This window comes from Ahaetulla prasina, chromosome 15, assembly GCF_028640845.1.
Source record: "Ahaetulla prasina isolate Xishuangbanna chromosome 15, ASM2864084v1, whole genome shotgun sequence".
Lineage (NCBI taxonomy): Eukaryota > Metazoa > Chordata > Lepidosauria > Squamata > Colubridae > Ahaetulla > Ahaetulla prasina.
In genome coordinates, this window is record NC_080553.1 from 857,951 (window position 1) to 883,232 (window position 25,282).

The following is a 25,282-nucleotide window of genomic DNA, read 5'->3' on the forward strand; positions in this document are numbered from 1 at the left end:
CTCTTTGGCTGAAGAGCTTGTAGAAAAAATGCTTTTAAAGGGTTCTGACGATCCCAGCTGAGCCGTGCGATCATCAGAGGCTTTTTTTTAAAACTTTTAAAAGCATTTTTTTGGCCAAGGAAAAAATGCTTTTAAAAGTAAAAAAAAAACCCTCATGATTGCGCAACTCATCTGGGGCGGGGCGGGGGGAGGGATTTTTGCTACCGGTTCTCTGAACCATCGCCGCCATCGCTACCGGATCGGTGATCCGGTCCGAACAGGGAGCATTTCATCCCTGCTTTGAACACTCAGTAATGACTAGTCTGAGTATGACATTTTGTGTTCAAAATATTTCAGTTTTTTCTGTCAAATGTATTTTTACAAAATGTATTTGGAAAAACATGAAATGTCCCAGGAAGAGAGGTGGTCTTATCAGTTGTGCTGAGAGCAAAGAACCTACGTCATTAATCTACTTTCCCCTTATGACCCAGAACGTAAGAACTTCAGGTTTGTTGTTTGTTGTTGTTAAACTATTATTTCTCCAGGTCTCAATAATTAAGTTTCTTGCCAAGCCATCTTTATGTGGATAGACAGCTAATATTAAAGCACGAAATTAAAAGGACAAATATCTGTTGTGGAACTGATGGAAGCCAAGAAGCTTCAGTGGAGCAACGGAAGGGATGATTTTAATTTTGGTAAAGAAGACTCAGCTGCAACAGCTATCAGTCATTTCTCTCCTCCCCTGACAACCAATTGGCTGCTGCTTTAAACAAATGCAACTCCTGTCTCCCCATCCCTCAGGTATCCTGTAGCTGGTGAGGTGTCCCTGCCAGCCCTTTTCAAGGACTTGAGCACTTTCAATGAATTCTGGGCCAGGCCCCATCAGCTGGACTTCCCCATTGCTCCTGAGCAAGACCCCAAACCTTATGAAAGTTTGGCTGCCACTCCACTCCTTCCACTCTGGCAGGACAACGCCGAGGCGACTGGACATGCCGAAGAGCCAGCTGGCAAACCCAAATCCCAGGGGCTAACCTGTGCGCCTTATGCTCCAGATAAAAGCTTCAGCCAGTGGGTGATCCCCCCACCCAGCGAATACAGGGCTAGAAGCTATGCCACCTTCTCTACAGGAAGCTCAGGATCTACCGCCGGGGGCAGGGCAGACTGGAGCCAATGCCTTCTGTTCCCTTATGCATGTTGGTGAGAAGGCACCTTTCCCAAGGGGTACTAAATATGGACAGGTGGCACCCCAAAGATGCCTTCTGCAAAGGTGACAAGGCCCACGAAGCCTAACAGGTCTCACCAGAGGATTATTGGGTAATCATTGGACAGTTAAACACTGGAGCACAACCCCCCGCCTTACACAAGACTCTATGTTTTGGGGGTGACTTGCCACTCACTTCAGGGCTGGAAGCGAAGGGCAACTGTTCTGTTGGGAATTGGGTGCCGTTGGGTTCATTCTCTTCTCTGCTCTTGGCATCTGAAAAGACTCGAGTCTTTTTCCTGGCCACCTTTTTGGAACACAAGATCCGAGGTCCCCACAAAGTGTTGCTTTCCTTCATGCCCACAACTTACTGCCTTCAGGAAGCAACATTTCAAGGCCTCCCAGAATGCCACTACACACTTGCCACGTTCTGGAAGGGGGTAACTGTTTTGTCAATCTATGAAGTGGCTGTTCCACTGTTCTGGTCTGGCACACCTTTGTGTGTAACAAAATAGTTCCTCTATTTGTTGTGTCCAACTATTCTCTGGTGATGGGAGTTCATAAAATACTGTTTAAAATGCTCCACCTGCATTTCTGTGGTACCTTGGGATGCGTTCAGGATAAAAACTGATTCAATCCAATTACACTGCCTGGATTGTGCCAAGGCTGGGGGGGGGGGGAAAGGTAGTGGATGGGGACCTCTGCCTTAGAGCCTCCTGCCCGTAAGGGAGAAGCAGCCAGTAGGGAGAGGTCTGCTGTTCAAGGCACTAAAACCCCCCTCGCTTTTTACCTTTTACTCAGAGCCAGATGACAAACTTGTCAAGGAAAGAAACGGGACAAGAATTCTGCAAACAGGATGTATGTTTTATTGGAAGTAATACAAACAGGGCACTGAACTCTTTTGCTCGATGTGGGACCAGTAGTGAATTATATTAAGAAAACAAAAAGGCACTAATTTTAACACATTTCACGTGTTCTAAAAATATACTTAATACTGTTAATTTGTAGCATAAAATAAAAATCCTTGACAAACTCTCAAACAGGAGGCAAAGTCCACAAATCTCAGGAGCCGGTCCCTGGTGAGCAAGAGCCTCAGTCCACCTTGTTTGGCCCAAAGAAGTGGACTGGCAGCCTGCAGTGGTGTGTGAGAAAGACCTTGGGGCACAGGGAGGAGAGGCAGCCCAGGGAATAGAGGGCAGAGCAAGAGGCTCGGGAGGGAATCTTCCTGATTTCTTGAGCTGTCAATAGATGGAAGGAAGATTGCAAGCTAGAAGTCATTAGATCAGACAGGAAACATGACCGAATAAGCTTATTCTATCTGTGGTGGAATGTGCACCTGGAGAAGCAGAGCTTTGCCAGGGAGGAGGGAAGTGGTTCAGGGTATCCACACCTAGAATCTCTTAGGATAAACAATTGGAAGGGACCTTGGAGGTCTTCTAGCCCATCCACCCTAATAACATCTATTAAGGCAGAAAGTCATAGCTTTAGTTTGGCAAGATTCTGGCATTAGAAGTAGACTAATAATGGATTGGAATTAATAGGATTTCACTGTGTCATCTTCGGGTTTAGGCCTAATAACTTTATTGTAAAGCTACGTTAATAGAAATTGCTAGTTTGAAAGTACAAATATTCCACTGTCTCCTTTACAGACTGATAAATTGAGGGAGGGGAGCCTTCTGAACCTCTTGCTCTACCCACTGTGCAGCTGTCCCTAGGCTGCATCTCACACAAACTCGCCCTGAGGCCTTTCCCACGTATCATTATACAGCCTATTTCAGCTAGGCATCCCCAGCTCTTCCTGGAGAAACCAGAGAGCCTCCCCCCCACTCCTGCTCAACTGCCCAGAATTCAAATTCACTGATTTAAAAGATGTGTGAACTTCTGGCTACCCTTTAGAATGGCAACCAACTGTCACACTCAGCTGGAGACACCAGAAAAGTTTATAACAGGCGGGGCAGCCAAACCAGTGTTCAAATATTCTCATTCTACAATATTTCATCTCCAATCCCCACCCCCTCCACAAAATAAAATAAAAACACACATGAAATATCAGAAGAAATGCTTTTCACTCCTTAATAAGACAACCTGCAAGACCTTCCTTGATCTGAGTCTGGACTTTCTCAGTGAGGGACAGCTCTTAGGACTTCCCTGCTAACCTGAGGCATCAATTGTTGCAATGAAGAAACGGAAGACCTTCTGCAGCCAAAGGGCACAGTTTGCACACTCCTGCTCAATGAGCGAACAAATTTCTGAGTCACCTGACAAGGATTCCACTTCAAGGCTTTCAATACCTTACATGAAAAAGCACTGACTGAAAAAAAAATCCACAAAATTATGCAGAACGTAGCTGGTTTCCAGAGGAGGCTCTCTGAATGCTTATGAATAGTCCTAAGCAAACAGCAAGGACAGTTCATCCTTTGTGACATTCACAACCAGAAGCATATCCAGCTTCTCTAGGTAGGAAAGAACAAAATAGGGAGAAAAGCAGTAAAGTATCCAACATCTGGATGCCACTGAAATGTACCATCAATTTAGTATGCTGTGTCTGAACTGCCTTTACCAGCTTTGATCAAAGCTGTTCAAAGTCTACTTTTGATGGGTGTGAAGGCCACTGACTGCCGGCTTCTCTGGCTTGAGACTCAATTGCAAGTTGTCTATGAAACCTCAACCTCTGTTTACCAAGAAAGCAACCGAGGGTGGAGCTAACCAAAGAAAAGGTAAAGTGTTGGCTGTTCTAAAGGTAGCCCAGCAGAATCACAACTAGCTCAATTCCAGGTGTCCTTGCTCACCTGGCAGCTCATCGAGGCAAAACATTTATACACGGCTTAGGTACTGCCCTGAAGGATTGTTCATAGAATTAGGCCAGCTATGCAGCAGAATTATTGTATGGCAGACGGACATTTAGTGCAGCTTAAATATTCCTAACACAAAGCTCAGTAGTACGACAGTCATTCAAACGTGCCCAGGCACTTAATAGAACAGCCAATAATGGTCCATTAGGAAGCATCCAGGCAAGTCTAATTCACAGTCCTTTCTCCAGATCATCAGCCACCTGCCCAGCACTGCTGGTGATCCGAAAGGTTTTTCTCTAGACCAAACTGCTCCGAACGTCTGTCCCCTTCAGCACCTGTCATCCTCTGATTAAGGCACTTGAATACTAAGTTAGACGTGTCACTCCTGAGGTCCAACCACTCAAGAGAGCAGCACCAGTGAACTTTCAAAAACATCACTGAGGGAGTCAAGGTCTTCACATGCTATAACCAACATTCAAGGTTCTTCATGATCGTATTTCATTGTGTTTAAACTTAGCGCAGAGAAATGATTTTACCATGACTTTGTACTCCTGCGCCTCCATGCAGAAAACAAAGGCCCAAGAGTATCTTTTGAGTTATTGTTGCATTCTCTGTAACTGATTATCAATGCTGCTGTTTTTGCTTTTTTTTAAAAACCAAGATTTTAAAGGGATAAATATAGTTTCATCAAAGCTCGCATAAGTTTCTTCTAAAAAGTCGTATTTAGTGCCTGAAGTATCATTTCAGATCTAATTAAATCTGAATCAAACAGAGGTTTAAGCAGGTATATGGCAAATGAATCAATTATACACGGTTATAAAGATGACAATGAAGAAATGTAGTTTTCAAGAGTTTGCTACAATTTATTCTAAATCAATGGCAAACTCAAAAAAAACCTTCTTTGTAGCACATAAGCATCAATAATTCCCTAAAGACATAATTGTTTAACATGATTATGTGCTCTCATCTTCCTTGCTTCATAAAAATGCATTTTTATTATTGTTTGGAGTTAGACAAAATTGTTTAGAATTCTCTGAGTAAAATATCCATTTTGGCAAAGAAACTGGATGTCTCAATCCCTCCCACTCTGCCTAGATAGCACCACAATCAGCTCACGGTCCAAAAACCTTCTAGGAAAAACTGCAAATGCCGGACTACCAGGTGCGTTCCCAATAGAGACATGGTCAGGCTGTGAAATCACTGCAAGATGGAAACATGAGTGGCTGGCAATCCTTAGCTGCGCCATCAACAACCATCGCACTTCAAATGATGCTCAAGATAGCCAGAAAAAGGAAGCAGCAATGCAGAGATGGGCCAGCAGATCATTCATTTTCATCGGGATTCTGAGGGTCAATTATTTTGACGTGTGTGAAAGGGAAGAGCCCTTTTCTTCCATGGACTTCTCCTTCCCACTGACCATTGATATTCATCCTTGTGACCTTCACAATGTCACCAACCTGCAAAAAAGAAAAATAAATACAACTGCATACACATGCAGGATGAAATTGAAAGGTTCAAGTTATTTCTTCCCACAAGAATTGCATTTCAAGAACATTCTTACATTCCTTCAAGTGATCTGCATGCACCCCCCTCCCCCCACAAAAGACAATGCACCTCAGATCAGGACCTCAGCCAGTCTTCAGTGGTCATCAGTGCATACCTTTGGGAAACTCATCATCAGAGCTGCCTCTTGTCCTGGGGTCCCAGGCACCCCTACTTTTGCCTTTAAACAAGAGGTCAATGGCCTAAACAGCAAGTAGAATGGGTTTCTCCACAAACTTTTTCTTCTGAAATCGCCCAAACTGGCTGGCAGCCAATTCCACAGTCTGATTAGGTGCAAACTGCTTCTGGGGACTCTAAATATCTCTCTCTGGATTTCAATGGATAATCTCAAATTCTAATATCACATATGAGGGAAGAAAATATTTTCTCTTCCCATGTTGTTTATAAGATTGCAATTTGTACCAACTTTCCACCCTTCTGTAGTCAAATCAGGCGCCTGGCAGCACCTTTTGTGGTAGGCCTTTCTTTTCTCCTCTTGACTTTTGGGTGCCAGAGAGTAAACCGGCTCTATGCTTGTGATGCCTTCCCAGGCCGGTCTCTGAAGGCCTCCATTCATGTACAAGTAACATTTGGATTTCTGAGCTAGTGTAAACAATGAAATCTTTTAATATAAATTATAAAATGTTTTACTATAAATTAATAAGCAGAATAAAAAAAATGAAAAGGCCTGGAAAATTGTTATTTGGGGAACTTAAAAAGATCTGATTGGTTTTCCATGTGCCTTTATTATTAAAAAAGAATTAACAGAAAGTTGACCAATTACTGCTGTATCAATAATTGTTTTAACCTCAGGATTCCGCCTTCCCGTTCTGCGTATTGGTAGCCTTTGACTTACTTCCATTTGCTTCACAAGCATTTAAAGATTCAAAAGATGCCTTATAGCTGCTCCTTGTCCTGTGACTGCTGCAGCATCCCTACAGTCACATAACCAAAATGCAGGTGCTTAGCAACCAGCAGCTGCTTATAACGATTGTAGCATCCCAGGGTCGTGTGATTGGCGTTCGTGACTTTCCCAGCAAACAGGGGAAACCAGATTTGCTTAACGACCGCAGTGATTTTCTGGCCCTTTTGGGGTAAGGAGAACCCCCAGGAGTTAATGCGCTTTCACAGTGAGTGGACTGCAATCAATCTTCATGACATATTCTGAGTTATCAGATATACACAAAGGAGTATTTTTGCTGTACTAGATTGTAGGAAATTAATTTCATATTATTTAAAACAATTCTCCAGTAGTTTAGCAGACCAGGACATTCAACCCTCTTAAAAAGAGGGTTCCTGGCTTAGAAGCCACATTTGGTTACCTCCAACTGCCTGCAAACGTATTACACAGATTAATCATTAGAATTAAAGAGGAAGCTTGTAAAACAAGTAACTCAGTCTTACCTTTTGAGTATGTGAAAAATTTACAAGCCAATTTTTTAGAACTGGGTTAGTTCAAAGTGAATTTTACTGTGAGGCAGCTAGTTTAATGCCATTCCCCCAAAGAATTTCCCATTTAAAAAAAACCTGAACTGTACCACAACCTGAATACCTCCTTCCTGAGCAAAAGAATTAACATTGTCTGTGCAACTCAGGCTTTCCAAATGCATCTTATGGCATTAAGCAGAGGTAACAACAATCTCCTTCCTCACTAAAACGTCAATGGGAATCAAATAATTTCTTTTATTTATAACTGATTTTAAGCTCTTTCCGGGCCCCTCTACTGGCTAATGACTTTGGGTGGTATCCAGTGGATTAAAAAGACTACCAGCAATAAACAGTAATAAAAGGTGTCTGTGCTACCGAGGAAAAAATAAGTATATAGCAGCCAGTTACAGAACAGTCACACAGCAGTTAGCAAGGCCATCCCAGCTCTGCCTGCTGGAAGAGCCAGATCTGGAGGACTCTGTTATGACAAGGAGGATCTCTTAGGTCTCCATCCCACCTTTCACTCCACAGATACAACCTCCCTGGTCCACTCAAGCTGAGATCAAAGAGAAGCTAACCGGAGGGAGAAACTCTCGTAGTGGATGATGATGATGGATTGGTTCGTTCCTTGCTAGCAGCTTTCCTGCCTTCAAGGCAACAAAATGAAGTCTCCTTCTCTTTCTATGAATCAATTTAAATGATATATACGCAAAAAATGACAACCTAAAAATGGGTCCACCTTTGGAAAAGCAAAGTCCTTCAGAAAGAGTTGCTTTTGAGTCATCCTGGTGACTGCCTGGGCATGGCCCTGCGGTTTTCTTAGAAAGATTTTGGAAGTGGTTTGCCATTGACTCTTTCCTAGGGCTGAGAGACACTGACTGGCCCAAGGTCTCTCACCTGGCTTTGTGTAGAAAGTGGGACTAGTGCCTTCACCACTATACTAAAATGTCTTTCCACGAAAAGATTTTCATTTATTTAAGGAATTTATAGAGCCTTTTTTTTTCTTCTTTCACCAAGATTCACTTATCCTTCCATTAAGTTTATGTAAGAAAACTACCACTGCATTAGTGTTTTGCATAGTCAAAAGAAATGCAAGTTGGGCAAAAGAGGTCATCTGAGACTGATAATGCTTATATGTTGAGTAAAATCTGCAAGTATGCAGGAGAGGATGAATCTATTTTATCAGTCTTTGAATTAAATTCTTAAAAACGATGTTTGTTGTAATTAGATAAAATTCTAATGTATCATCAGACTAAAATGCCGTATAGCAAAAGTGTTATAATATGGCAGGAAATGGAAACATTTGGTTTTTTAATGCTAAAAGGTTGAATGTTGAGAGGAGATTTTCATTAATCACAGAAAATGGGAGTATTCCTCTCTAAAATTATACAATCAAGCAGTCCATTTGGACATGCAATTCCATTTATGCCAGCAGACAGAGCAAAACAGAAGACCAGACAGAAGATTTACAAAGGCTGGATAGATACATGGGACAAAGGTTCTTTTTTTTTTTCAAAGGATCATGTGAAAAATTTAAATAAATTTAAATAAATAAAGCAAGCTGTATAAATAATATATTTACGAACCTGCTTCTGGGATGGGGAACAGAAGCCTAGAATTGAAAAGGGGCAGATCCCCACCATCCCCGATGGTGCATCTTGATTTTTAGGATTCAGTTCAATTAATGTGGATTCAACTTAAATCCTTTTGCAGCTGCAGGTAACACCTAAATGGCATTCAACTCCAATATGACCAGTGTGCATGTGTGAGTTGCGGTTATTACATGTAACAGCCACGTCTCATTTAGCCTTGGATAGCAACCGTTCATAAATATGACAGGAACAAGCAGTGACAAACACTTTTTGCTTCCTCCTGGTGCAAGATTTTGACTGAGGTCTGTGGAGGTTTTGGCTGCAGGAGAGCAGCTGCTCTTTCCAATGCAGGAGGAAAGGGGCTGCTCGCTGCCATCTCTTCCTCTTGGGGAAAGAAACTGTCCCACCCTTTCAGTGACACACAAGGCTGGCAGTGAGGCCTCTCTGTGTTGTCTGTGTTGGCTGGAGCACAAAGGCAAACGCAACTTTGGGAGAGAGTTCCCAGGCAGGGCAGGAGGAAGGGGCAGAATGGACGGGGGGGGGCACTTCCAGGCCAGGTAGGGCTGCTTCGTTAACTGATGGCCTGTTTTTTTTAAAAAAAAACAAGGCTGGGCTAAGCAGGTGGGGGGAAGGGGGCTACAGTGTCAGCCTGTCTCTCTCTGCCAAGCCAGCTGTCTCTGGGGAGGAGGAATGTACTGCGAAGACCAAGGGGCAGCCACCTCCCTCGCGTGCCAAAGGGCCAAGTGAGCTGCGCCTGAGATTCTGCCTGGCGTTCCAGGCTGTGCTGCGAGGGGCTTGGGAGGCAGGCAGTCTTGAGAAACCAGGCTGAATGGACAAAGCTCTTTGGTCCTTTGTCTGCACATCAGGTTTTGGAAAAAAAGTCCTAGCTCTCATTAAGGTGTTGCTATCAATAAGGAGAACGTTTTATTCCAGAAGGTAACGCAAAATTTATAGACTTCCTTCTATTTTATCTCAAGAGTCTGCCAAGCCTTATAAATATCAGAAATCCATCCATATAGGCAACCCTTTGAGGCTGAACTGATATGTTACCACCCCTCACAGGTCACTGAATCTCACAGAAGAAATAAGGGAACTGACTTGTCTACTTGTAACCTTTGATAAGCCTGAAGATGCTCCAATTAGCAGCCTCAAAGCTATTAGAAGACTCAGCAACAGTTAGATGCCAACAAACTAGGCCTGGCCTTCATGGACAATCCCTCCGCCCACAAATCCAGCATCACCTAAGCAAAGGAATGCAAAATATCCTTGAAGCCGAGCAAAATGTCACAGACACATCTGGGTGCTGTTCTGGGCAGGAAGCAGGAAGTGGTTTGCCACTGCTGTCATCTGAGATTTTTTGTCAATCTCCTGCTCAGCAGTTTACGGCCTTAAGGTTTCTTTGTGGGGGAGGGGGTTCCTATCTCATTAAATTAGTACCAAGTCAGGCCATGTTTAGTTTCTCATGACAAATCAAACAAATACCCCAAATCTCTACCTGCAAGCCACTGACAGTGACTAAATACCACCTCTTCGGAAACATCCCCAGACGAACCCAAAATAGGCCAAGGAAAATTCATGAGAGGGGAGCTGAAGGGTCCTCTGTTGTCAGGAATTGCTTCACGGGGCAACAGTGTACACCCACAGTCCTGATTTGACTGCCACTCATCCCACGTGCTCCCACCCGTCCGATCTCCCTTTCTCTTTCTCCATTTACTGCATTCAACTTCCTTTAATACACAGTCCATCGTCTATTAAATGCCAGCTCATCAGTCCTATCCAATCTTTCAGGCTTCCAGATGCTACCAAAACACAGGAAGAGCCTGGTGGGATCTAGCCCAGCACTCCCCCTCACACAATTGGCAATTGTGCATCTTTGGGAAGCTGCTCAGCCTGACCTGTGGGATGAAAGAGCCCTTTTCCTGCGGCTTCCTAGCAACTGATATCATGAGCAGCATTAAATGAGCAAAGGGCAGCCTGGGCAGTCCTCAGGATGCTCTGCTCAGGAGCCACTGGAGAGGTTAGGAAATGCTCCTCTGCTCTGCAGTTGGTGCACTGTGAAGATGCTGAGTTCCAACTGTTCGCCATATAACGATGTAGAAGCAGACAGGGATGCCACTTGAAAAGATATAGAGCTAGGCACTAGAAGAGCAATTCAAGTATGAATAGTACCACCTACCTTAAGGGAAAAACACCAATTTTGACCTTTAAAGTTTTTAAAACCGAATTTGAATATCAAAGCACCCATAACCTAGGCACCATCTCCTGCAGGTTCCAAAGTATCATTTCAAAAATAATGTTTTCATTATCCAACTCCTTTCTCCATAAAACACTTCAAAATTCAGTTGCCCACTTCTAAGGCAATTGAATCGGGGACAAAGTTAATTGTTTGGAGGGTTTCAATACGCCATATGGTAGAGGATTAAGTCCTACCGCAAGGGACTTGGTTGACATTTGGGGTGCCCCTTTTCCCAAGCATTAGAGAAGGAATAGGAACAGGAAACCTCTTGGGAGGCAAACTGCTATCATTACTACCTGCCTATCTGAAAAGTAGTCATTGCAAGTTGGGTATATATATATATATATATATATATATATATATATATATATATATATATATATATATATATATATATATGTTTTCTGAGGTTTTCACGGGTGTTTGTATGTAGGTCTTTGGTTGTTCGGGTTTTCTCCCGTGTAAAATTGGAAGTGTCTTGGTGACGTTTCGACGAAGTCTCATTCGTCATCTTCAGGCTTCAGCTTCGTGCATATATATATGCATATATATATTCGTACATATATATATGTAGGTCTTTGGTTGTTCGGGTTTTCTCCCGTGTAAAATTGGAAATGTCTTGGCAACGTTTCGACGAAGTCTCATTCGTCATCTTCAGGCTTCAGCTTCGTGCTTCTGGGAGCAATGTGTGATCGCAGCTGTTTCTTCCTTTTAACTGCTAGTGGGGGTTTGAACTGATTGGGTGGGAGCTTGGCTGTGCTCTGATTGGATGGAGGTTTTTGTGCTCTGATTGGCTGGGGTGTGGCCTGTTTGGGTGGGGGCTTGGTTGTGCTCAATTTAGTCTGTGTTGCAGGGGGATTTGAGCTGGTGAGCTGCATAGCTATTGTTTGGCTTTGTGGTGGTGCTACATCTTCATAGTGGGTGTCAAAAGCTATGCAGCTCACCAGCTCAAATCCCCCTGCAACACAGACTAAATTGAGCACAACCAAGCCCCCACCCAAACAGGACACACCCCCAGCCAATCAGAGCACAAAAAAACCTCCATCCAATCAGAGCACAGCCAAGCTCCCACCCAATCAGTTCAAACCCCACCAGCAGTTAAAAGGAAGAAACAGCTGCGATCACACATTGCTCCCAGAAGCACGGTTGAAGCCTGAAGATGACGAATGAGACTTCATTAAACGCAAGACATTTCCAATTTTACACGGGAGAAAACCCGAACAACCAAAGACCTACATACAAACACCCGTGAAAACCTCAGAAAACAAATATATATATATATATATATTGATTAAATAGATGGTTTTTCCTTCTGAATTTTGGCAATAAAATCTCAGAATACTGGGGTGCTCATACTGCTTGCAATTCTTTACTCCCTCATAAAAAGTAAGGACATTCTGAAGAAATCTTTAAATCTCTTCAAGCATAAGAGAATAAAATGTTGGCTAAGGTGCAGATAGCAAAGGCCAAATTCTATCTATATCAATCAACTGAAAACAATATACCGTATATACTCGAGTATAAGCCGAGTTTTTCGGCACGTTTTTTGTGCTGAAAAACGCCCCCTCGGCTTATACTCGAGTCTACCCTTGCAGAGCCGACCCAGGGAGAGGGTTTTTTGCCCTCGGGAACAGCTGGGCCGGCAGGACGAGCCCAAATGCTGCCGGCATGTTTTGCCAGCTCGGCCGGCTCGTTTTGGGGCGGCGGCTGGCCTCCGGCGTTTTCTTCCGCCGCTTTTGATGGCGGCGGCGGTGGTCGGCGGAGGGGCGGGGCGCTCGACATTTCGCCCCTCTCACTCGTCCTCCTCTTGCCCGCGGTGGGCGGAGGCGTTGTCACCGCCTCCTCTCGAAAGTCGGCTGAGGCGGCGGGGTGGGGAGGCCGCGTGAAGTGCCGCTGGGGAGCCCGGATTGGCTCCTGGACTCCCCAGCCGGCACTTCACGCGGCCTCCCCACCCCGCCGCACTCAATTTCGGCCGGAGAGGAGGGCGAGGTGACAACGCCTGGCGAGTGACAACAAATAGAGTTCTTCGCTTGGCGTTGTCACCGCCTCCTCTCCGAAATTGAGTGCGGCGGCGGGGTGGGGAGGCCGCCGTGAAGTGCCGCTGGGGAGCCCGGATTGGCTCCTGGACTCCCCAGCCGCACTTCACGGCGGCCTCCCCGCCGCCGCACTCAATTTCGCCGGAGAGGAGGCGAGGTGACAACGCCAAGGCGAGAAGAACTCTATTTGTTTGTCACTCTCGCCTTGGCGTTGTCACCGCCTCCTCTCCGAAATTGAGTGAGCGGCGGGGTGGGGAGGCCGCCGTGAAGTGCCGGCTGGGGAGCCAGGATTGGCTCCTGACTCCCCAGCCGGCACTTCACGGCGGCCTCCCCACCCCGCCGCACTCAATTTCGCTGGAGAGGAGGCGAGGTGACAAACGCCAAGGGCGAGAAGAACTCTATTTGTTTGTCACTCTCGCCTTGGCGTTTGTCACCTCGCCTCCTCTCGAAATTGAGTGCGGCGGCGGGGTGGGGAGGCCGCCGTGAAGTGCCGGCTGGGGAGCCCGGATTGGCTCCTGACCCCCAGCCGGCACTTCACGGCGGCCTCCCCACCCCGCCGCTCGCACTCAATTTCGCTGGAGAGGAGGCGAGGTGACAAACGCCAAGCGAGAAGAACTCTATTTGTTTGTCACTCTCGCCTTGGCGTTTGTCACTCGCCTCCTCTCCGAAATTGAGTGCGGCGGCGGGGTGGGGAGGCCGCCGTGAAGTGCCGGCTGGGGAGCCCAGGAGCCAATCCCGGCTCCCCAGCCGGCACTTCACGGCGGCCTCCCCACCCCGCCGCCGCACTCAATTTCGCTGAGAGGAGGGCGAGGTGACAAACGCCAAGCGAGAAGAACTCTATTTGTTTGTCACTCTCGCCTTGGCGTTGTCACCGCCTCCTCTCGAAAGCGAAATTGAGTGCGGCGGCGGGGTGGGGAGGCCGCCGTGAAGTGCCGGCTGGGGAGCCCGGATTGGCTCCTGACTCCCCAGCCGGCACTTCACGGCGGCCTCCCCACCCCGCCGCTCGCACTCAATTTCGCTGAGAGGAGGGCGGTGACAACGCCAAGGGGCGAGTGACAACGCCTGGCGAGTGACAACAAATAGAGTTCTTCTCGCCTTGGCGTTGTCACTCGCCTCCTCTCGAAATTGAGTGCGAGCGGCGGGGTGGGGAGGCCGTGAAGTGCCGGCTGGGGAGCCCGGATTGGCCCTGACTCCCCAGCCGCACTTCACGCGGCCTCCCCGCCGCCTCGCACTCAATTTCGGCTGAGAGGAGGCGAGGTGACAACGCCGCTGGCGAGAGTGACAACAAATAAATAGAGTTCTTCGCCTTGGCGTTGTCACCTCGCCTCCTCTCCGAAATTGAGTGCGGCGGCGGGGTGGGGAGGCCGCCGTGAAGTGCCGGCTGGGGAGTCCAGGAGCCAATCCCGGCTCCCCAGCCGGCACTTCACGGCGGCCTCCCCACCCCGCCGCCGCACTCAATTTCGGCTGAGAGGAGGCGAGGTGACAACGCCTGGCGAGTGACAACAAATAGAGTTCTTCTCGCCTTGGCGTTGTCACCTCGCCTCCTCTCCGAAATTGAGTGCGGCGGCGGGGTGGGGAGGCCGCCGTGAAGTGCCGGCTGGGGAGCCCGGATTGGCTCCTGACTCCCCAGCCGGCACTTCACGGCGGCCTCCCCACCCCGCCGCTCGCACTCAATTTCGCCGGAGAGGAGGGCGAGGTGACAAACGCCAAGGGCGAGAAGAACTCTATTTGTTTGTCACTCTCGCCTTGGCGTTTGTCACTCGCCTCCTCTCCGAAATTGAGTGCGGCGGCGGGGTGGGGAGGCCGCCGTGAAGTGCCGCTGGGGAGCCCGGATTGGCTCCTGACTCCCCAGCCGGCACTTCACGCGGCCTCCCCACCCCGCCGCCGCACTCAATTTCGCTGAGAGGAGGCGAGGTGACAACGCCAAGCGAAGAACTCTATTTGTTTGTCACTCTCGCCTTGGCGTTGTCACTCGCCTCCTCTCGAAAGTCGGCTGAGTGAGCGGCGGGGTGGGGAGGCCGCCGTGAAGTGCCGGCTGGGGAGCCCGGATTGGCTCCTGACTCCCCAGCCGGCACTTCACGGCGGCCTCCCCACCCCGCCGCTCGCACTCAATTTCGGCTGAGAGGAGGGCGAGGTGACAAACGCCAAGGGGCTAGAAGAACTCATTTGTTTGTCACTCGCCAGCAGCGTTGTCACTCGCCTCCTCTCCGAAATTGAGTGCGGCGGCGGGGTGGGGAGGCCGCCGTGAAGTGCCGGCTGGGGAGCCCGGATTGGCTCCTGGACTCCCCAGCCGGCACTTCACGCGGCCTCCCCACCCCGCCGCCGCACTCAATTTCGCTGAGAGGAGGGCGAGGTGACAAACGCCAAGCGAAGAACTCTATTTGTTTGTCACTCTCGCCTTGGCGTTGTCACTCGCCTCCTCTCCGAAATTGAGTGCGGCGGCGGGGTGGGGAGGCGCGTGAAGTGCCGGCTGGGGAGCCCGGATTGGCTCCTGACTCCCCAGCCGGCACTTCACGCGGCCTCCCCACCCCGCCGCCGCCGCACTCAATTTCGCTGGAGAGGAGGCGAGGTGACAAACGCCAAGGCGAGAAGAACTCTATTTGTTTGTCACTCTCGCCTTGGCGTTGTCACCCTCGCCTCCTCTCGAAAGTCGGCTGAGTGAGCGGCGGGGTGGGGAGGCCGCCGTGAAGTGCCGCTGGGGAGCCCGGATTGGCTCCTGACTCCCCAGCCGGCACTTCACGCGGCCTCCCCACCCCGCCGCTCGCACTCAATTTCGGCTGAGAGGAGGGCGAGTGACAAACGCCAAGGGCGAGAAGAACTCTATTTGTTTGTCACTCTCGCCTTGGCGTTTGTCACCCTCGCCTCCTCTCGAAAGTCGGCTGAGTGAGCGGCGGGGTGGGGAGGCCGCCGTGAAGTGCCGGCTGGGGAGCCCGGATTGGCTCCTGACTCCCCAGCCGGCACTTCACGGCGGCCTCCCCACCCCGCCGCTCGCACTCAATTTCGGCTGAGGAGGGCGAGGTGACAAACGCCAAGGGGCTAGAAGAACTCATTTGTTTGTCACTCTCGCCCTTGGCGTTGTCACTCGCCTCCTCTCGAAATTGAGTGCGGCGGCGGGGTGGGGAGGCCGCCGTGAAGTGCCGGCTGGGGAGCCCGGGATTGGCTCCTGGACTCCCCAGCCGGCACTTCACGCGGCCTCCCCACCCCGCCGCCGCACTCAATTTCGCTGAGAGGAGGGCGAGGTGACAAACGCCAAGCGAAGAACTCTATTTGTTTGTCACTCTCGCCTCCTCTCGCCTCGGAGGGGCGGAGGGGCGTTGTCACTCGCCTCCTCTCAGCGAAATTGAGTGCGGCGGCGGGGTGGGGAGGCGCGTGAAGTGCCGGCTGGGGAGCCCGGGATTGGCTCCTGACTCCCCAGCCGGCACTTCACGCGGCCTCCCCACCCCGCCGCTCGCACTCAATTTCGCTGGAGAGGAGGCGAGGTGACAAACGCCAAGGGGCTAGAAGAACTCTATTTGTTTGTCACTCGCCTCCTCTCGCCTCGGAGGGGCGGAGGGGCGTTGTCACCTCGCCTCCTCTCCGAAGCGAATTGAGGGCGGCGGGGTGGGGAGGCCGCCGTGAAGTGCCGGCTGGGGAGCCGGGATTGGCTCCTGACTCCCCAGCCGGCACTTCACGGCGGCCTCCCCACCCCGCCGCACTCAATTTCGGCTGGAGAGGAGGCGAGGTGACAAACGCCAAGCGAGAAGAACTCTATTTGTTTGTCACTCGCCTCCTCTCGCCTCGGAGGGGCGGAGGGGCGTTGTCACCTCGCCTCCTCTCCGAAATTGAGTGCGGCGGGGTGGGGGCCGTGCCGGCTGGGGAGCCCGGGATTGGCTCCTGACCCCCAGCCGGCACTTCACGGCGGCCTCCCCACCCCGCCGCTCGCACTCAATTTCGCTGAGAGGAGGGCGAGGTGACAAACGCCAAGGGGCGAGAAGAACTCTATTTGTTTGTCACTCGCTATTGTCACCTCGCCTTCGAAAGTCGGCTGAGGCGGCGGGGTGGGGAGGCCGTGAAGTGCCGGCTGGGGAGCCGGGATTGGCTCCTGGACTCCCCAGCCGGCACTTCACGGCGGCCTCCCCACCCCGCCGCACTCAATTTCGGCTGGAGAGGAGGCGAGGTGACAAACGCCAAGCGAGAAGAACTCTATTTGTTTGTCACTCGCCTCCTCTCGCCTCGGAGGGGCGGAGGGGCGTTGTCACCGCCTCCTCTCCGAAAGCGAAATTGAGTGCGAAGCGGCGGGGTGGGGGGAGGCGGCCGTGAAGTGCCGGCTGGGGGAGTCCAGGAGCCAATCCCGGGCTCCCCCAGCCGGCACTTCACGGCGGCCTCCCCCCACCCCGCCGCTTCGCACTCAATTTCGGCTTTTCGGAGAGGAGGGCGAGGGTGACAAACGCCCCCTCCGCCCCCACCGCGGGCAAGAGGAGGACGAGTGAGAGGGGGCGAAAATGTCGAACGCCCCCTCCGCCGCCGCCGCCATCAAAAAGCGGCGGAAGAAAACGCCGGAGGCCAGCCGCCGCCCCAAAACGAGCCGGCCGAGCTGGCAAAGCATGCCGGCAGCATTTGGGCTCGTCCTGCCGGCACTTCAATCCCGGGCTCCCCCAGCCGGCACTTCACGGCGGCCTCCCCCCACCCACCCACCCACCCACCCACTCCCACTGCCGCTTCGCACTCAATTTCGGCTTTTCGGAGAGGACGGCGAGTGTGTCAAACGCCAAGGGGCGAGAAGAACTCTCTTTATTTGCTTGTCACTCTCGCCCTCCTCTTACTGGTCCTCCTCTCGCCCTCGGAGGGGGCGGAGGGGGCGTTTGTCACGAATACATCCCAATAAAATGCAAAGGTTTCAAAGCATGTTTTGGAAAAGCAGCGAGGGATGGGGGGAGAATGCTGCCTTGAATGTGAAAGAAACGTGGAAAACTCCAACTACAGTATAAAAAAAAAACATTTGCACTCAGTACTTTTTATTTTATTTTATTTTTTGCCAAGTTTTCCCCAGGGTTTTTTTTTCCCCCTATGGAAATTGGGGAGGTGGGGAGAAAGAGGTGAAAAAGAAAAGCCTCTTGGAAAGCGGAGAAATACGGCAAGAACAAACAATTTCTCCCCCCGCCCCTCCCGGCGCCGTCCTTCTCTCCCGCCAGTCACATGGTTCAGTTTTTTTCCAGGCTAACTATACTTTGCGTTTCACTTCCCCGAGTGAACATTGTAAAGTAAACAGTGAGCAACAGTGAGCAAAATTACGGTAATCTCCTCTGCCAAATCTATTCCCAAACCCTCCCCCCCCAACACCTCCGCTCCACAAAGGCAAGAAATGAACGCCGAATCCGAGAGGGGGGCAGGAGGAGGAGGAGGAGGAGGAGGAGAGATGGGGGCATTGCAAGCTAGGGTGGGAAGAAGGAGGAGGAAGAAGAAGGGAGGCAAAAGAAACCGACCCTCGCGCAGATCAGCAAATTAGCTTTCCTTCTCCAAACCAATTTTTTTTTAAAAAAAAAACCCGTTCTACCCAGAGCAAATGGCAAATAAGCAGCCCGTTTTGAGTCTGATTATTGTTTCACGGTGGTTGCCCTCTCTGATCTCCTTGTACATGACAAGGCACCTCTAACCCAGCTCTTTGTGTTTGTTATTGGTAATTCTCCTCTCCCTTCTTCCATTGGAGTCCTCTCCCCTTTCTTTCCGAACGGGGCGGGCGATTTACCTTCTCTGCCTCTTTTTATTTTCCTGGAGGTGGAGGTGTATTCCTAAGGATGCCTTCAGTGCTGGGGAAGGAGCCGATCCATGGAGGGGAGGGGGGCGACGCTGCCGAGAAGCCGCTGCTTACAGAGGCGAAAGAGCCAGGAGACCTTGGCATGGGTGGGCGGCTGGTGTAAGGCAGGGCAGAACCTTCGACCCGCAAGGATCCCGGGAGGTGGGGGACGAAAGAGAGGCAGAGAAGGAGGGAGGGAGGGAAGGAAAAGAAAAGAAAAGGGGGAGTGAAAATAAGAGCAGTCCGAGCAATAAATAAATATTGCTGGGCTGCTTTCCAAAATCCTCAGCACGGAACTAAAAGTTGCAAGTGTTTTGTGAGTTCAAACAGTCCCTTCAGACTAACACGTTTCATTAAAAGATACAAAGTTTGGTAAACTGAAGCTCGCTCTGTCCAATGCAAAAATCATCATCATCATATAATAATAATAATAATAATAATAATAATAATAATAATAATAATAATAATAATAATAATAATAATAATAATAATAATTGTATACCGTCCTTCTCCCATATATTTGTAATATTAGCAGGAAGGGTTACAGCAAGGAAAATCAATACAACCCGTTCTAAGCCGAAAACACATTTATATAAAGAGACCTGAAAACGTATTTGTATAGAAACAAATGTACGGTATTTGTCTCTTGTGATGATGTGTTGCAGGGTTATATAAATTGCTGTGTGATAGTTACAGCATTTCCAGAAAACACAGACTGGAAAAGAAAAGAAAAGGGAACGGTAGGGAATGAAAATGGATGACTGTGTCATCCATATCATCAACCTTTTGTGAAGTGTATTGGGAAGCAACTTTTTAAAATAAGACCTTTTCTTGATCGTCTCCCTTATTAAAAGGGGCATTTGTCACTCTCGCCTCCTCTCGCCTCTTGGCGTTTGACACACTCGCCTCCTCTCACTCGCCTCTTTTCGCCTTTGGAAAAGATAGCTTGCCGTCCATGGGTCTCTTTGGACAGCTTTCTGGGGGTGATGGTTTCCTGATGGCAGTTGACGTCGTAATAATTTTTTTTTCCTGTTAGGAATGGATCCCAGTACTTCTAATCCTGGACCATCAAAACAAAAACGCAGGTCATACGAAGCTGCTTTCAAACTTAAGGTTGTGTCAAGAGCAGAAGAAAGCAATAACAGTATTGCAAGTAGGGAATTTTGTGTTGATGAAAAACAAGTAAGGGAGTGGCGGAAAATGAAAGCTGACTTGGAAAAGCTTCCAAAGGCAAAAAAAGCTCGACGTGGTTTAACGAGTCCATTTGGGGCTCTAGAGACTGAATTGCATGAATGGGTTATGGAGTGTCGTCAAAATGGTTACTGTGTAACACGTATGGGAATTCGCTTACGTGCCCTTCAAATGGCTAAAGAAGAAAAATTTAAAGTACCAGGCACTGAAAAATTTGTTGCATCAGCAGGATGGTGTACCCGCTTCATGAATAGGTTTGGCCTATGTTTGCGGCAAAGAACAAAGATTGCACAGAAGCTGCCAAAAGACCTTGATGAAAAAGTGATGTCATTCCATTCATTCATCATAAAACAAAGAAGGATCCATAACTATGACCTTCAAGATATTGGAAATATGGATGAAACGCCTATGACCTTTGATCTTCCAAGCAACAGAACTGTGGCAAGTTTGGGAGACAAAACAATTTTACTAAGAACCACAGGAAATGAAAAATCCCATTTCACAGTCGTTCTGTCATGTTTGGCTAATGGAACCAAGCTGAGGCCTGTTATTATTTTTAAAAGAAAGACCTTGCCTAAAAAGGTAAAATTCCCGCCACGAATTACAGTGCGTGCACATGTTAAAGGCTGGATGGATGAAGATGGAACAAAAAAATGGCTGGAAGAAATTTGGAGCAGACGACCAGGAGCAGCCTTAAAGAAAAACCATCACTGTTAGTTTGGGATATGTTCTGTGCCCACATATCTGATGACATAAAAAAATTGGCAAAGTCATCTCAAGTCACTTTGGCCGTTATTCCAGGTGGGCTTACATCTGTATTGCAGCCCCTAGATGTCAGTTTAAATAAACCTTTCAAGGACCGTGTCGAAGGATGTGGCATGAATGGATGACATCTGGTCAAGGACAACTGACAAAAGTTGGAAATCTGAGAAAGCCAGACATACAACTAATAGCACAGTGGGTTCGTGATGCATGGGAAGATATTCCAGAGGACATGGTGCAACGTGCCTTCAAGAAATGTGGCATTAGTAATGCTATGGATGGCAGTGAAGACAGCGCATTGTATGAGGGTGACAGCAGTGATGATGACGACTGTGAACTCAGTGATGATGACAACGTATATGCGGATAACATCACAGACGCTGAAGTAGCTGAAGCTCTGTTTGGACAAACAGATGATGAGGAGGAGAGTTTTGAGGATTTTAGCTCGTTAGCTTGGTTGCTGTTACTTTTAAAGATACTGTATTTTTGATACCATATTCTTTTTGGGGACCCCCTTTTGCACTTTTATTGTTTTTCGTTCAAATAAATATTCATGTTATTTTACTTGGCTCTATCTTTATTTTTTACATTGACCAGTAGCTGCCTCATTTCCCACCCTCGGCTTATACTCGAGTCAATAGTTTTTCCCAGTTTTTGTGGTAAAATTAGGTACCTCGGCTTATATTCGGGTCGGCTTATACTCGAGTATATACGGTAGTTTAATAATACCTTGGATAAGGAAGAAGAAAGGGAAACAAAAGCAAAAGTAACTTGACATTTTTTAAGTGGACCACAAAGAAAAGCACTTTCTATAACTGCCCAATCAGGAGGAAATGTTTAAAGCTCTTTTGGCAAAATTCAAAATATTGGCATTTGTTCGTATAAGAAAAAGGGAGGATAAGCATATGATAAAAACAACTGGGTAACATGACCAAAGAGTTACAGGAAGAAGGTAACTGCCTGGGGCTTTTACTGCATTTTTCAAGAAGAAATAGAAAGGATTAAGAAATACAACTGTGAAAGAAAGCTTAGGCTATAAGCCTATACCTTATAGGTAAGCCCTGCCATGGTGGGAGGTCACTTCAGACCAAAGTTGCTCAAAACCAAATTGTTAAAGATATAATGAGAAAATAAGGCTGAACAAAACAGTACACACAATACAATAACTGGATATTTACACGGAGAACAGTCTGAGCAAATTAACCAATAAAAAGAATGAGTGTATTCTACAGCTGTGGAATGGGGAAAGAAGAGAAGTGTCAAAGGCTCGTTTATTACAAGCCCTAGAAGCATAACTATAAGGCACTTTCAAAATTTCTAAGTGAAATATTATTTTTTTGTTCTGAATACATGACTTTAATGCTTTTATTGAATCTCACTTGTGATTCATCTAATCTGGAGAAATGTCAAATTTGCTCCATCCCGAGTAAGACAGTCAGTATGGGCCTAGGACCTTATAACCCAGGTTCAGCAGAAGGAATGAACATGGAGTACTTATACAAGGCTACTTTGCTTAAGGATTTAGAAAGTGAACAGTCATCCTTTCATAACACTCAAGGAATTTTAATATTCTGCAGTAGAGAAGCAGATTCACTAATGGCTGAAAGGCCTCCACGGATTGCAAAACCTGAATATGTCAGCTGCCTCCCCCATGCCAAGCCTAATCACTAAGTCTGATCACAAAGAGGCATAGAGTTTTACCAGGGGTTCCACATTTAAGAGTGACCGTGGGGGAGATTCAGAACATCCAATTATTTACTAGTCCATGAAAACCAGACAGAACAAGCTAAACCCCTGTTTGAGATAGGCCCTTCCAACCGGATGAGGAAACTGATCTAAGCTGCGTGGAACCTGCTCCAGCTGAATGGCTTACCTCTAATGCCAAGGCAGTCTTGTCATAAGCACAGGGAACCCTCTTTTGAATGGCTTTGGCATAGACCGGTCCATTCTGGGTCGAAGGCAAGGGACTGATGACAGCTCCAGGAGTATGGGTGGCACTGGGAAGAGGGCTCGAGGTCTGAGGCTGAGCATAGGCATGAGCGGGTTCGGGAATCCCATAGCTATTGAAATTCCTGCCCCCATGCTTCCCATGAGGAGATGATCTCACAAGCTTCTCAACATACGGAACAGGGATCATCCCAATGCGCCCGTCTTTGTTTCTGGCACTCCACCACTGGTCTTCGGGTTTTTCTACGATGACGAGTATCTCCCCCTTTTTAAATGGTAGATCCTCCGCATCATTACCAGGAAAGTCATAAAGAGTCCGAACATATTCCACATTCTCCTCTGCAGCTGATGCACCAGAGCCAGTACCAGGACCCATCAGCGGATACCTGAAGATGACATGGAAATTACTCAATCCCTTATGAAACAATGACATCCTCATAACATTATCTTTTGGTGTTTAGTCACCTGATTGCTCAACTATTCTAAAATGCTTACATGGGGCTGCCCTTGGAAGACACTTGAAAGCTTCACATAGTTCAGCATCTAGCGACGCAATAATAGACACACCTTCGTATGCACACGACACTATTACGCCGGCTGTTTTCTTCCGAGTGCAATTCAAGGTGCTGATTGTCGCTAATAAAGCCCTACATGACAGTGCTGGTTTCTACTCGACTAATGTGAGCCAACAAGGTTGATGCCATTAAACAACAGTATCACCTTTTGGGGCTCAGGGTATGCCTTCTGTTTTAATGTCCACCACCCGGAATGAAATTCCACCTCACCCTGATGGCATTCTGGAGGGCTATAAAGGCCTGGCTCCTCTCCCGGCTGTCATGGGTGAGCCTGCAACCAGACAATTGCAGCCAGACAACTGTAACGGGAGGGGGGAGGGAAGGCACTGGAATGTAAGGGAAGTTTGGGAGAGAAATCTGGAATGCAAGGGTGCCAACTAGAACCCTGAGACAAACCCAATGCCAAGGTCGCCAGCTGGGGATGTCAGAGACAGACAGACCAGTCCCAGAACAAAGGGAGTTCAAACAATTGGTGGACAATGGGAGGAAGTTTTCCTATGCTGCCTTGGAGCGAAATCGTCAGAATTGGCTTTTCTACTTCTGCACCCAGAGGGAATCTCTTGTGGTTTTATGCTCTTGGTTACAAAAATGTCCCTGGAGTTTCTTCTGCTGTCTGACCCACTGGGGACAGTGGACACCGGCCTTGGGCTGGGCGGCCGGAGCTCCTGGTGAGTTGTGTTGACCTGGGGATTTTATGTGGTTGGCCAGATCTGTCCTCTTGATCTTTATTTGGTCTTGACATTATTGGTGTTTTTTTGACTTGGTCTTTTTGAACGGAAGGGCCTTTTATTCTCTTTGCGGGCTGCCCGGCGTCCTTCTCGATCGAATGCATTCAGTTCCAGACGGGCCTAAAGGGGGGCTGGGATGCTCCGGGTTTGCCCGACGCCCATTTCCCTGAGGAGCCTTTAGGAAGCAACCCGCTGAAAGGCGAAGCCACGAAGGGCTGCCCGCCCCGCTCCCGTTCGGCGACCCCCCCCAAACCCCCACCCGCAGGCGGGGGGCCGGGCTGACCTGGGCGCGGGCTCCAGCAGGGTGGTGGTGTCCAGGTAGTGGACCTTGTAGAAGTCCAGCAGGGCCGGCAGGGCCTCGAACTCCTGGTCGCCGATCTTGAAGCGCCGCCCGGGCAGCGAGTTGATGATGTAGTGCGAGACGCGCGCGTTCTCCGACACCGACAGCACGTAGTCGCCGGGGCAGGTGGACGAGTCGCGCACCAGGAAGGTCCCGTGCCGCTGGCCCTGCAGCCGGCCCTGCGCCTCCGCCCGCGACAGAGGCCCCGCGTACCACGCCGTCCGGTCCGACGCGTCGAAGCGGCGCCCCGAGGGCCCCGACGAGGACGCGGAGGCGGGCGGAGGCGGCGGCGGCGGCGACGACATCATGGCGGGCGGGGCTCTCGCGCCGCTGATCCGGCCTTGCCGCCGCGCCCGCCGGAGCCTGCGCCAAAATGGCGCCGCAGCGGAGCGGGGGGGAGGAGGAGGCGGCGGCGCGCGACACGCTCTTGCGCAGGCGCGCCCAGCCTCTTCCTCGGGGGCCGCAGGGACTTCCGCCCGGAGAGGCGCCTTGCGACGAGGGGGGCGGGGCTTTCGCGCGAAGCCCCGCCCCGGGCCCGGAGGGGGCGGGGCTCTTCCGGCCCGGTTGCCGCTCATCCGGTCCAGCGAGCGGCTTGCAAGGCCGACGGCTCGGAAGCGGCTCCGGCGCTTTGGCCCCGTTTATTTTCCTTTTGCCCGGGTGGCTTTATTGTCCGGCACCGGAGGAGAACTTAAAAGCAAGGAAAGCAGTTCACAAAAGAGGCGTCGGGGCTGCGCTTGGAATCGTCAACCAGCAACTGCGTTTATTAAGGGGAACCATAGCAACCGAGGTTGAAAGTTTTCCCAGGCAGGCAGGCGGGCGGCCCGAGCAGATTCTGATGGAGAAACGATTGAAAACAAGGAAGAATTCTTTCACCGAGAGGCAAAGGAAAGGACGGAGAAGGGTGGACCGAAGGATGCATTTCTCTTCCAAGGTGCCAGAATCGACTCTTTAGGATCTTTGGTCTTATCCTGGCAGCTTCTTCCTCTGGCTAGTCCAGAGGAAAGGCTGCTTTGGTACACTGGAAACCTGATGCCGCAATTTTTTAAAAAAATAAAATAAAATATGGAAAAAATACAGGCTGGTGTTTTTCTTCCCATCTGTATGAAATGCAGTGATTATCGTGAGTGGTTTAGAGATAATGGAGTCCTGGTTGTGCGCAA

The 25,282-nt window shown here is 49.2% G+C and overlaps 1 protein-coding gene across 1 annotated transcript; it reads right to left on the reverse strand.

Moving 5' to 3' along the window:
* Positions 1 to 2,023: 2,023 nt before the first annotated feature.
* Positions 2,024 to 24,712, reverse strand: CRKL (CRK like proto-oncogene, adaptor protein). Its single transcript, XM_058158278.1, has 3 exons — positions 24,066 to 24,712; positions 22,406 to 22,865; positions 2,024 to 5,429 (listed from the first exon to the last, which is right to left on the reverse strand). Exons 1-3 carry the CDS (start codon positions 24,695 to 24,697, stop codon positions 5,295 to 5,297), a joined length of 1,227 nt encoding a protein of 408 aa, XP_058014261.1. The 5' UTR covers positions 24,698 to 24,712; the 3' UTR covers positions 2,024 to 5,294.
* Between the last annotated feature and the right edge of the window lie 570 nt (positions 24,713 to 25,282).

Coding starts and splice junctions, on each gene's coding strand:
- CRKL (XM_058158278.1), bottom strand. CDS start 24,697: ATGAGCGGCAACCGGGCCGGAAGAGCCCCGCCCCCTCCGGGCCCGGGG. Junction 22,866..24,065: donor CTGCTGGAGCCCGCGCCCAG/GTCAGCCCGGCC, acceptor TGTCATCTTCAG/GTATCCGCTGATGGGTCCTG. Junction 5,430..22,405: donor AGACTGCCTTGGCATTAGAG/GTAAGCCATTCA, acceptor TCTTTTTTGCAG/GTTGGTGACATTGTGAAGGT.